Source organism: Podarcis gaigeae (genome assembly GCF_964106915.1).
Source record: "Podarcis gaigeae genome assembly, chromosome: 16".
NCBI lineage: Eukaryota > Metazoa > Chordata > Lepidosauria > Squamata > Lacertidae > Podarcis > Podarcis gaigeae.
Genome location: NC_139693.1, coordinates 9,877,847 through 9,890,392, shown reverse-complemented (window position 1 = coordinate 9,890,392; position 12,546 = coordinate 9,877,847). Strand labels below are relative to the sequence as shown.

Below are 12,546 nucleotides of genomic sequence, written 5' to 3'. Positions count from 1 at the left end.
TGTAAGTATTCTGCATTTGCTGTCACGCATAGGGTGTGTCTCATTTACATCCTCACAACGACCCTGCGGGATAGGCAAAGCAGAAAGCAAAGTGCATCCATTAAAGCTTTGGGGGTTGCATGCGACTCAAAAATTCTGCCCACGGGTGCAAGGAAGCCATTGAGGTCTCTGTACACACCCACCCACCCACAAACACACCCTCCTTCAAAAGAGCATAGAGATGAAGGAGGAAGTTGCAAGAGTGGCACTCTTTCCCACTTCCTCTTTCAGCTCTATGTGCTTTCCATGTGCTTAATTTACCGCTTCCGACTTTTACCCAGATCCCTTCAAAATGGCTGCATTTTCTATCTCTTGGCGGGTGCAGCAGGGAGGAGATTTGGGGGACAACAGACCAGGAAGGGAGGCGACGCCTGTGATGTTCACTCAAAAGTGCAAACGTGCCCACATGCCTGAAAAGGTTGCCGACCCCTCTAACCACTGTTCCATGCTACCTCACTAATAATGCTTAGCTGTCCTGCTTCACGTGTGTTCAAAGGGTCTCATTAACCCGCCCCCCAACCACCTTGTAAACCAGGCCACTGTTTACTATCCCCATTTTGCAGATGGGGCTACAGGAGTTGAGGCACAGAAATTTGCATCAGGGAACTTGTGGGAGCAGCAGCGAGACCTGGGAACGTTTTGCAGTTCAATTTTCCTTCAACCATTACACTGCAGTGTTTGTCCTCAGAAAATAACAAGACCTGACCAGTGACCCATCTAGTCCAGCATGTACTAGGATTTGGGTTCGAATTCTTCTTGAGTCACAACGGCCGACCAGATGCCTCAAGAAGGATTCGAACCCAAAAGCACTCTCCTTGCCTGTGTTTTGTAGAAAATGGGATTCAAAAACGTTACAGCCTCTGACCGTGGAACCCCCTAAGCATGTACAGAGGGCCAGTCTCACTCTTGAGGCAACCCAACAAGATTGCATGTGTCATGAAAGGGAGAAGTGGCAGAAACATGAGTACAATATGAGCCAAGCTTTGAGACTATGTACAGCTCCTTCACTCCCACTCTAGATTATGTTACAAAATAAGGTGCCTTATACAGAGTCACACCACTGGTCCAACGAGCTCAGCACTCCCTGCACTGACTGGCAGCAGCTCTCCAGGGTTTCGGACAGGGGAGATTCCCAGTCTTCCTTGGCAATGCTAAGATCCTTGGTCAAGCTAAGGATCTGACCTGCTATTTATTTCACCACCCAATGATTTACACTGTAATATGAATAAATTGCTGAAAAATCAGAGCGGTTTAACAATCAATCCCTCTTCCCAAGGAACTCTGGGAATTGTAGCTCTGTGAAGGGAATTGAGGTCTCTTAACCACTCTCAGCATCCTTAACAAACTACAGTTCCCAGAATTCTCTGGGGGAAGCCATGACTGTTTAAAGTGGCTTCATAGTGCTTTAAATGTAGGCTGTGGATGTGGCCCATGTCTACTCAGAATTAAGTCCCACTAAATTCAAGGGGGCTTACTCACTGGTAAGTGGAAGCAAGACTGCGTCCTTAGTTATAGGGTAGTAGTTAATAGCAACACTGCAATGGATTGTAGGCAAGTCACTTGTGGTCTTTTGGTGTTTTTGTAAAAAAAAAAAGAGCTCAACAACTTTGGGGTCTTCCTAAAAGAAAGCTCAAGAACTTTTGGGGTGTCCTGGCTTTTACTTTTTGAAATATGGCAACCCTAGCATTGGTGAAGTCTTTTCTAAGGGTGGTGATACCGTGAGGTAGGGGTATATCAATAATAGAAGCATGATTTATTTATTTTTAAAATCTATTCACACAGACATAAAATAGATTCCTAGAGTTTCTAGGGATTGAACCTGGAATCTTCGGAATGCAGGGCATTGTACTTAGCTACTGAGGTATGGACCTTCTATAATCCCGCCCAAAAAAATCCATCAGGAATTTATTTATGTTCTTACAATATGCAGAGACATGACCATTAGCGAGAGAAACAGCACTCATTTCTGAGGACAAAGAGATTTCCCAAAGGTCAATAAACTATATGTGCAAGGGGCATAGCGCCCACCTTGCATGCAGAGGGTCCTGGGTTCAATCCCTCACACCTCCAGGCAGGGCTGGGAATGTTCCCTGCCTGAAACTCCGGAGCACGGCTGCCAGTCCGTGTCCACAATGCTGAGCTAGATACACCAATGGTCTCATTCATTATAAGACAGCTTCCTCTGCTCCTATCTAAATCAGGCCTTTCTCTACAAACAGGAGGAGTGGGGGCTGTCTTTTATTTGTAGGGGGTGGCCCATAGCTGGGGGGGGGGGCAGAGCATCATCTGCTTTGAAAGTCCCAGGTTTTAATTCCCAGCATCTCCAGGCAGGGCTGTGTCTGAAACCCTGGAGAGCAGCTGCCAGTCAGTGCAGAGAATATAGAACGTAATGCTCCAAATCAGCGTCAGCCGCTCACGCCCACCCACCCAGATTCCCCACTCAGTGCAGCTCAAAGGCAGGGCCGGCCCGCTTTCCCCACCGCTGGGCACACAGGCGGACGGGGGTTAGGGAGAGAGAGACCCCGCCTCCCAGTTCTTACAGGCAGTTTGGCAGCCAGCCCAGTCTCTGCTGCGTCCCATTCAAGGGCACTCTTGTCCTTTGGCCAGGGAGTGGGGTGGAGGGGGGCTCTACCGCCCTGGCGGCACCCCTGCCCCAAAGCTGCATTGCCTTCCGCTCCGGCTGCCCAGCGATTCAAGGCACCCGGGTAAGAAGGTGGTCCAAAAAACAGGAAAGAATCCCCAGCATCTGATCTTTTGCCAAAGAACCATTTGTCTTGCAGTTTCCCAGCCAAGGCTTCCCCACCTAGAGATCTGCCACCACGGGCCCCGAAGGCATTTCCCTTCCCCTGCCATCCATTCATCCCCAAGGGACGGGCACTCACCTTGCCCAACGCCCGCCTGGATGCCATCTCTCTTGGCAAGCGAGAAGGGACACACACACACACATACACACACACAAAGCAGGAGGAGAGGGGAGGGGATGGATGGATGGATGGAGAAGGGCGGGGAGGGAGGGAGGGAGAGAGCCACAGCGGAGGCAGACGCTGGACCAGGCAGGCCCTGGCAGCCAGCCCTGGGAGGAGGTTGCCATGGCGACGGAGAGATGTGCTCGGATGCTCACAGCATCCTTCACTTAGCCCTGAAGGGAGTCCGGGGAAAAGCTGATGGAGCTTGTGGGGTGGGGGGAGGGAATGGGAGCGTCTAGGCTAGTTGTCAAGAGGGGAGGGGCAGCACCTATTTTATTTGCGGGGGGGGGGGTGATTTCCAGGTTTTTTTGCGGGGGGGGCGGCTCTTTTGATCCCAGCGGCAGCAACATGGATCCCTCATCATGCCGACGCACTCGGGAGACAATGGGATGCCCATACTAGATCTCTCTTCCTCACACCCCCCTCCCGCAAAGCATCCCTTCTCATGGCATATAGACAGTCACCCCACATCGGCTGCACTAGATTGGGGTGTTTTCTCCCCACACCCTTTTTCTCTCGCCCCCCCCCCCGTTTTTCTATCCCTTGCGTTGCCCACCCTCTCCCCCCGCCCCAGGTTCTCACGCTGATCCGGACGAGGGCATCCATGATCGACGTGAAGGAGTGGAGGTCCTCGCCCTCGGCCATGACTCCCGGGGGGGACGGGGGGCTTCCGGCCTCCGCACCCCCGCGCCGCCCCGGCAGCGCTTTGCAAACGCCTCGGTCTATTGCGGCCGAGAGCCCGGGCGAGCCGTCGGGGAGGGAGGAGGAGAGCCAGCAACGCGCATGCTCCTCCGGAGAGGCTCGGCTCCGGGCTCCCTGCCTCCCTCTCGCGTCCCCCCCCCCGCGCTTTGAAGTGATGGAGGGCGCGTGTGAGTGTGTTGGGTTATTAATAATAATTATTTTATTGCTGGTGCAGCAGATCCCACATGCAGAGCGCTTTAGGGGGAAGGAGGAGCAGCCAAGGGGAGCGGGGGGGGGGGCAGAAGGTTGATGGGGAGCTGCCAGTCGCCACATGCCATCCCAGGGTGTGGTCATTTGTTGAAAGGCTTTGGTCCTGCTTTCCACAGGCTTTGCATGGGCAAGGGTGCATCTGAGCATAGGCAGAGTGCATCCCCTTAGCTTCTCAATCGGAAGGTGTAAGGTTTCAAGAAGCGGTACACTTTGCATTTATTACCATCGTCGTATTATTATCGTTAAACTCCACTCAAGTGACCAGGCCTACAAATGCGGAGGCGGGACTCGAACCTGCGACTTCCCGGGCATGCCGGCGTTCTCCAGCTCTGGTCCTTTGTTCGCTGAATGCGCGTGCGCTCCCCCTAGCGGCCAGCCGCAGGAAATGAAATGCAGCAAAGCCTGCCATGGGCGCCGCCGGCCGCTAGGCGGGGAACGTGGCGCGACGCAAGCTTCTCCGCCCCTCTGAGGCGGCGGGCAGTGAGGTGTGCGCTTGCGCGGAAGCGCAAATTACACGTCTCCGCTCAGAGCCGCGCCTGCGCGGCAGAGAGAACTCCCTCTTGCCGAGGGAAGGAGGTGCAAGGACGGCGCATGCGCGAGGGAAAAAGGAACCAGGGAACTTTGGTTCAAACCGGGAGCGGACACATCGGAGGGCGCTGCGCGGTGTATTATGGGTAATGTGGCATGGGGGTTGGGGAGGTGGGCGACATGCATGCTCCTGGCCTGGAGAGGGGTGGGCACTGCTGCCAGCCTGTGCTCAGGGCGCCTTGTAGGTGAAGAGCATGGGCAATGGTGGCAGAGGGTGTGCTTTGAGTGCAGAAGGTTCAGTCCCCAGTGGCATCTCTGGGTAGAGCTGGGAACAGGCCTCCCCTGTCTGAAAGCCTGGGGAGATGCTGCCAGCCTGTGTTGTTGTTTAGTCGTGTCTGACGCTTCGTGACCCCCTGGACCAGAGCACGCCAGGCACTCCTGTCCTCCACTGCCTCCCCAGTTTGGTCAAACTCATGCTGGTAGCTTCGAGAACCCTGTCCCACCATCTCGTCCTCTGTCCTCCCCTTCTCCTTGTGCCCTCCATCTTTCCCAACATCAGGGTCTTTTCCAGGGAGTCTTCTCTTCTCATGAGGTGGCCAAAGTATTGGAGTCTCAGCTTCAGGATCTGTCCTTCCAGTGAGCCCTCAGGGCTGATTTCCTTAAGAATGGATAGGTTAGATCTTCTTGCAGTCCATGGGACTCTCAAGAGTCTCCCCCAGCACCATAATTCAAAAGCATCCATTCTTCGGCGATCAGCCTTCTTTATGGTCCAGCTCTCACTTCCATACATCACTACTGGGAAAACCATAGCTTGAACTATACGGACCTTTGTCGGCAAGGTGATGTCTCTGCTTTTTAAGATGCCAGCCTGTGTAGGCAACACTAAGCTAAATGGACGCAGTATAAGGCGCCTTCCTGTATCGGGGAGGCACTGTCGCTCAGTGGCAGAGCATTGACTTGGTCCTGGGTTCAATCCCCGCCATCTCCAAATAGGCCCCCACCTTCCTCAAACCCCAGAGAGCCACTGTGAATCATCAGGGACAATACTGAGCTCAGCAGATGAATGGCCTGGCTGAGTTGAAAGGCAGCTTCCTAAGCTGAGGAGAGGCTGGAGCTCAGCAGTGGACCATTTGCTTTGCATGTAGAAGGACCCAGTTCCAGTCCCCTGCACCTGTCCAGTTACGAGTAGACCAGGGTCTGGGCATCTCAGACCTGGCAGCCAAATGCGGCCCAGCAGGCCCCTATCTCATGCCCTCAGGCCGTGCCACACCGCTCCTCCATATCATACACCCCCACCAGGCCCTGCTTGACATTTACCTTGAGTGATTTTTGGGTGTCAACTTGTAAACCCAGTTTGAGTGTCAGTTGGTCAGTTTCAGGGGCAGCAGAAAAAGCGGGGTTCGTGGCACAAAAACTTTTGACACCAGTTTGGAGTCAGTCAGGCAATGTTCAGTTTTGGGGTATACCTGTGGCCCCCAGTTTGAGCATCAACTACTGTGGTACCTTGGGTTACAGACCCTTCAGGTTACATACTCCGCTAATAAAGCAATAGTGCTTCAGGTTAAGAACTTTGCTTCAGGATGAGAACAGAAATCGCGCGGCGGCAGCGGGAAAGTGGTGCCTCAGGTTAAGAACAGTTTCAGGTTAAGAACGGACCTCCGGAACGAATTAAATTCCTAACCAGAGGTACCACTGTACTCAGTTTGCGGGTTGGGGGTGACAGAAAACACAGGGTTCACGGCACAAAACTGGCACCGGTTTGGAGTTGATCAGACAATGTTGGGTTTCGGGTATTAAATTGTGACCCCAGTTTGCTGTGTCAGTTACTCAGTTTGGGGGGGCAGCACAAAGTGTGGGGTTCATGGCACAAAACAGCCTGAAAATGTCGTGCTCACGTATTAATGGCGCTTGTCCTTAGTGCTCCTGCTAGCAGAGGCGAGTGACCCTTGTCTCTCTCTCTCTCTCTCTCTCTCTCTCTCTCTCTCTCTCTCTCCCCAGCTGTCGGCACGGGTACGTCGTTGGTGCTTTCGTCTCTCCTGTGCCTCCTGCTCTTCACCGGGATGCAGATGTACAGCCGCCAGCTGGCATCCAGCGAGTGGCTGACCATCCAAGGGGGCCTGCTAGGCTCTGCCCTCTTCATCTTCTCCCTTACCGTATCCTCCTATGTGCAGCATTTTGCTTGGGCATTTTCAGCCGGGCTGAGGCTGTCAGAATGGGATGAGGTCAAAGGGGGCACCCATCGGCATCAGCTGATCCAGCAGGAATGTGACGCATAAAGGGCTGCAGCTCTATACGTAGTAATAATAATAATAATAATAATACAGTGGTGCCTCGCAAGACGAAATTAATTCGTTCCGCAAGTTTTTTCTTCTTGCGAGTTTTTCGTCTTGCGAAGCACGGTTTCCCATAGGAATGCATTGAAAATCAATCAATGCGTTCCTATGGAGACCGTCCGGGGATAGAGGGGAAGGCGCTTCCCCGCTATCCCCGGAGCTTGCGGGGCAAGCTTCATTTTGCGAAGCGAGCCCATAGGGAGATGCGTCTTGCGAAGCACCTCGAAAACGAAAAACTCCTTTGTCTAGCGAGTTTTTCGTCTTCCGAGGCGTTCGTCTTGCGGGGCACCACTGTAATAATCATAATAATTTTTATTTATACTCCGCCCTCCCCAGCCAAGGCCGGGCTCAGAGCAGCTAACAAGCAATAATAAAAACAAGTTGAATGAATACAACTTAAAAACAAGATTAAAATACAACGATTAAAATATTGAAACATTAAAATCTTAAAATGCAGCCTCATCACAGGAGAAAGGAAAAGGAAAAAGAAAGAGGGGGAGGGACTCAAATTGGCTCCAAGCCAAAGGCCAGGCGGAACAACTCTGTCCTACAGGCCCTGCGGAAAGAAATCAGATCCTGCAGGGCCCTGGTCTCATGAGGCAGAGCGTTCCACCAGGCCGGAGCCAGAGTTGAAAAGGCCCTGGCTCTGGTTGAGGCTAATCTGACTTCCTTAGGGCCTGGGACCTCGGATGTTGCTATTTATGGACCTTGAGGCTCTCCGTGGGGCACACCGGCAGAGGCGGTCCCATAGGTACGAGGGTCCTAGGCCGTGAGGGTCTACTTTGCGGGAGGTCCCAGGTTCCATGCCTGTCATTTCCAGGTAGGGCTGAGAACATTCTTGTCTGAAACCTGGGCGTTTTGCTGCCAGTCAGTGTAGGCACTCCTGAGCTAAGAGGGGCCAGTGGTCTGGACTGCAGCTTCTTACGTCCCTGTGTTATAAGTGGTTCAGCCTCTGCTTTGCAGTGCAGAAGGTCCCCTGGCATTTTCAGGTAGAGCTAAGAGAGGCTTCTGCCATTTTCTTCTAAATGTTTTATTTCTTCAAACGGTGCTGCGGAAGTAATATTGATTAAATACTAAATATAAATTAACTGACCCACCCCACCCCCAGCTTGAACGCTGTTTTAAAACTCAGGTTACATTTCTTGGAAGCGCAATATATTCTACAAATAGCACTGAGAATCTTTTTTAAACATAATATTCAAAGTGCTATTTTTCTAGAAAAAGAGGTGCCAGAATGCAGCGTGAACACCTCCATTGTTTTCTTAGAATAGCAATGGTGCCCATCTGAGAGGTACTGGAACTTAATTTCAGTGAAAAAAGCCCTGATAATAATAGTAACAATAATAATACAGTGGTACCTCGGGTTACAAACACTTCGGATTACAGACTCCGCTAACCCGGAAATAGTACCTCAGGTTAAGAACTTTACCTCAGGATGAGAACAGAAATCGCGCAGCGGCAGCAGCAGGAGGCCCCATTAGCTAAAGTGGTACCTCAGGTTAAGAACGGACCTCCGGAACAAATTAAGTTCATAACCAGAGGTACCACTGTACAGTGGAACCTCAGTTCTCAAACGCCTCCGTTGACGAACGTTTCAGAACCTGAATGCCAGAAACCCGGAGGTAAATGCTTCTGTTTTCAAACGCGCTTCGGAAGCCAATCAGCTTCCACTGCATGTTTTTCAATTTTCACCACTGAAATTGACATTCTCCCTTTGCACCTCAGTTGTTGAACATTTTGGAATTCGAACGATCTTCCGGAACAGATTACGTTCAACAACTAAGGTTCCACTGTAATAAAAATAATAATGTTATTATTTGTACCATGCCCCAGCCACTCTGAGTGGCTTCCAACAGATACAAAAGCATAATAAAACATCAAGCATTAAAAACTTCCTAATTATTATAATAAATAATACTAATTTTTCGTTTACAGCGTTCATTGTTTTCAATAACCTGTGATCAAAACGCTCTAGCTACAAGCAATATATATTACAGATTGCTTTACAGTTGGAGAAATAGAAATAATTCATTGCAAGTAATGTTGGGACAATACCCTCATTTGGGCCAGGAAGTTCCGCAACAAAATGTTGCAGTAGAGGGTGCTTCTGTTTAGGGAGCCAGCCAGCCATGCCCTTCTCTGTAATACTCCATTGCGCTCCCCCTCCCACCGGGTTTTCCATTTCCCCCCCAACAGTAAGCCAGTCATCTGTGGTCGCTGAGCACACACAAACCTCAGAGTTCCCTCAGGCTTCCTGATCCCTTCCTCTTCCATGTAGGTGGTTTGACTTTGACTACGTAAAAGGGTTGTCACTAACCACCTGAACTTTGGAAATAGAGGGAATCACATGAAATGACATCAGAAACGTGTAACCACATGTTTTCAATTCCCCCCAAATCATTAACCTTGCCTGATTCAGCTTTCTGGAGAAGTTGGGAGGGTTGGCTTTGTTTTTTACTAACCTCATTAAAAAGGTAAAGGTAAAGGTGGCGCTATGGGTTAAACCACTGAGCCTAAGGCTTGCCGATCAGAAGGTCGGCGGTTCGAATCCCTGCGATGGGGTGAGCTCCCGTTGCTCAGTCCCTGCTCCTGCCAACCTAGCAGTTCAAAAGCACATCAAAGTGCGAGTAGATAAATAGGTACCGCTCCGGCAGGAAGGTAAACGGCGTTTCCGTACGCTGCTCTGGTTCACCAGAAGCGGCTTAGTCATGCTGGCCACATGACCCAGAAGCTGTACGCCGGCTCCCTCGGCCAATAAAGCGAAATGAGCGCCACAACCCCAGAGTCGTCCGCGACTGGACCTAATGGTCAGGGGTCCCTTTACCTTTAAAGGACCCCTGACAGTTAAGTCCATTCGTAGACGACTCTGGGGTTGTGGTGCTTATCTCACTTTATAGGCCGAGGGAGCCAGCGTTTGTCCGCAGACAGTTTTTCCGCGTCATGTGTAGCATTATCCCTATTGCATCGCCAACAGATACCTTAGATAGCCCTTTTTTAAACAAGTGTAATGTTCAGAAAAGAAATTAAAACGCTAGATAGACGACTTTCAACACATCTAGATAGTCTTGCTGAAGCAAAAATCTTTTTGGTGGGTGCTGAAAAGAGCACAGCAAAGGGGCTTGCCTAGTGTCGAAAAGGCAGGGACTTCCAACACGCAAAGATCGGTTTTTACAAGTGTGGAACGCATATTATGTGGCACCTGCAATCTCGCAAGCAAACTGGGAATTTTTATTATTTCATAAATTTGTATACTGTACCACCCTTTGTCCACAGATTTCAGGGAGGTTCACAACATTTCCCCCCTGGCCTGCACTTCTGGGTGAATGGTTCTACTTTGGCTACGTAAAGATGGTAGACCCCAGATCTTGTCCATTTAGCACGAAGAAGCTTTCTGGGGAACTTGAAAGCTTACACATTTCTGACGTTTTTCCTCTGTTTAGCCTGAAGATGCTTTCTGGAGAACTAGGAAAGCTTACTCATTTCTGACCTTCCACCTCAATCTCTCTTCTTTCCAATGACCAAGCAGTGAGTGACAATTTTATGTAGCAATAGAAGGGAGAGGATCTGTACGTCTGCAAGAGGGGGGTGGGCTTCTCACTTCCCTGACATGTCAGCAAATGTTTTCCTTGACATGAAACCCAGGCCTTCAACAACCTTGAAAATTTGATTTTCGGCAAAGGATTCCAAGCTAAGATCTTCCCTGAAAGTAAGCTGAATGGATTTAGGGTGATCATTTTCTTTTCAGAGAGGTGGGGGGGCTGAGAAATCGGCTGGCTTGTATGTAGCAACTGGTGGTTGGCTGATATGGGGAGGGTTTTTTTAGGGGGGGTTGGGGCGGGGGTTGTTTACAAAATGATAATTTCTCGTCACTTTTTTCCCCTTGCCAAAACGCACCTCCTTTCCCCCCCACAGTTATTACCTGCCTGCTGCTGGCACTGTTTGCTTCAGGGCTGATTCATCGGGTCTGCGTCACCACCTGGTAAGAACGGGGGGTTGTGTCCCAACACACACACACAGGTCGTAACAGATCCGGATTAAGGAAATCCAGCTTGCATCACATCTGAAGCTGCTGTCAGGGCCAGATCAGGAACAGAAGCCCCCACAATGAGCAGAGCAAACAGGAAGGCCCCCAAAACACGGCCAATTGAAACAGGAATGACAGAAGCTGCCTTATACTGAATCAGACCACTGGTCTAACTCAGCATTGACCACACTGACTGGCAGCAGCTCAAGCAAGGGCTGCCAGGGACTGAACCGGGAGTCCTTCTGCTCTGTTGACGTCCTCTCCCCTAAAAATAAAGCAAGATTCTAGTCCTCAACGTTCTGGAGCAAGGGCTGGTTTAAATAGGGAGCTGCCTGATCTTGAGTGAGCAGATTCTCCATCAAGGTCAGTGTTGACTTCACTGACTGGCAGCTGCTCTCCGGGGTTTCAGGCAGGGGGCGTTCCCAGCCCTACCTGGTTTTAACCTTTAAAGCCCCATATGGCCTAGGACCCTCGTACCTACGGGACCGCCCCTCCTGGTATGTCCCACAGAGGAACTTACGGTCTTCAAACAAAAACATCTTGGAGGTCCCAGGCCACAGAGAGGTTAGGCTGGCCTCAACTAGAACCAGGGCTTTTTAGGCTGTGGCTCCAGTCTGGTGGAACGCTCTGTCACAAGAGACTAGGGCCCTGCGGACTTGACATCTTTCCGCAGGGCCTGCAAGACAGAGCTGTTCCACCAGGCCTTTGGTCAGGGCACAGCCTGACTCCCGATCCTTTGGCAATCTTCACAGAACTATAGCCTAATGGTTGCCATCAATTTGAGTTGAATTAATTTTAATGAAATGATTTTAGAATGTTGTATTATTTTATTGTTTTTAGCCGCCCTGAGCCCGGCTTCAGCTGGGGAGGGCAGGATATAAATAAAATTTATTATTATTATTAATATTACCTGGAGATGTCAGGGATTGAACCCAGCACCTTCTGCATGCAAGGCAGATGCTCTACCACTGAGCCATGGCCCTTTCAAAGACATTGTTACACATCTGCAGACAAGCAACTCTTCCCTCGCAAAAGCTTGGACTCCTCCCTGGCTGCTGGCCGTGCTGCTTGGGGGCTGATGGGAGTTGGAGTCCAACAAGCTCTGCAGTTTCCCATAGCTCTGGTTTAGCAACATCACCTCTCCTCCGGCGGCAGTCGGGGCTGATCGTCAGAGATGCAAACCTGGGTGCGCGGGTCAAGTCGGTCTGTCTGTAAGCTAGCCCATCGCACAACGGCAAAGATGTGCATTTGCCGGCACACCCACTCTTGCACGTGGCCCCCGGGGAAATTGCTCAGAAGAGAATGTGGCCCTCGAGGGGGGGAAAGATTCCCCACCGCGGAACTAGGGAGCCGAGCTATGGAAAGGGAGGAGGGCCTTTGGGGTGCTCTCTGCGGGCCACGCCCCTTCCTCACAAGCCACGCCCCCTCCTTTGCAAAGCAGATGGTCTAGCCTTGAGCCCTTCCCTGCGATCGAGTCTTCCTTGCAACCCACTCACCACTCTGGCTTCTCTTCCCAGTTTCATCTTCTCGATGATCGCCCTATACTACATCAACAAGATCTCCTCCACGCTGTACCAGTCGACCACGCCGGTGCCCGTGGTTGCCAAGACTGTCAGTAAAGGCAGGAAGAGGAATTGAAGCGGAGGACCATCCTCAGCGCAGTCGGAACAGCCAATAAAACATTTCCCTTTTTAAAAACAAACAA

General features: G+C 51.0%; 2 protein-coding genes across 6 annotated transcripts in view; one reads left to right on the top strand and one right to left on the bottom strand.

Annotated features, from left to right (window-relative positions):
* Positions 1–3,689, bottom strand: part of TRIM46 (tripartite motif containing 46) — a gene marked incomplete at its 5' end in the record, with an annotated part of 24,828 nt that extends 21,139 nt beyond the window's left edge. The window contains 2 exons of one of the 3 annotated variants that reach the window (XM_083715622.1): positions 2,922–2,952; positions 3,562–3,650. In XM_083715622.1, coding sequence (XP_083571748.1) covers positions 2,922–2,952; positions 3,562–3,650 — 120 coding nt within the window. Of the gene's footprint in view, positions 1–2,921; positions 3,109–3,561 lie in introns of those variants that run through there. The other 2 variants (XM_083715620.1, XM_083715621.1) reach the window with 2 other exon arrangements.
* On the top strand, positions 3,147–12,546 carry KRTCAP2 (keratinocyte associated protein 2). 3 transcript variants are annotated; one of them, XM_083716178.1, is made up of 5 exons: positions 3,147–5,842; positions 5,970–6,637; positions 10,460–10,523; positions 10,730–10,796; positions 12,359–12,546. In XM_083716178.1, the coding sequence occupies exons 2-5, from the start codon at positions 6,545–6,547 to the stop codon at positions 12,477–12,479; spliced, it is 345 nt and encodes a 114-aa protein (XP_083572304.1). In that variant the 5' UTR covers positions 3,147–5,842; positions 5,970–6,544; the 3' UTR covers positions 12,480–12,546. The 3 variants fall into 3 exon arrangements, with proteins under 3 accessions (XP_083572304.1, XP_083572303.1, XP_083572302.1); XM_083716177.1 differs by having other exon boundaries at positions 4,470–4,630; positions 6,483–6,637; XM_083716176.1 differs by having other exon boundaries at positions 4,632–4,729; positions 6,483–6,637.

Bases quoted from the DNA above. Each gene is read 5' to 3' on its own strand.
- KRTCAP2 (XM_083716176.1), top strand. From the start codon at position 4,669: ATGCTCCTGGCCTGGAGAGGGGTGGGCACTGCTGCCAGCCTGTGCTCA. The intron at 6,638-10,459 runs GTATCCTCCTAT...CATGAAACCCAG, and splicing joins TCTTCATCTTCTCCCTTACC to GCCTTCAACAACCTTGAAAA. The intron at 10,797-12,358 runs GTAAGAACGGGG...TTCTCTTCCCAG, and splicing joins CGGGTCTGCGTCACCACCTG to TTTCATCTTCTCGATGATCG.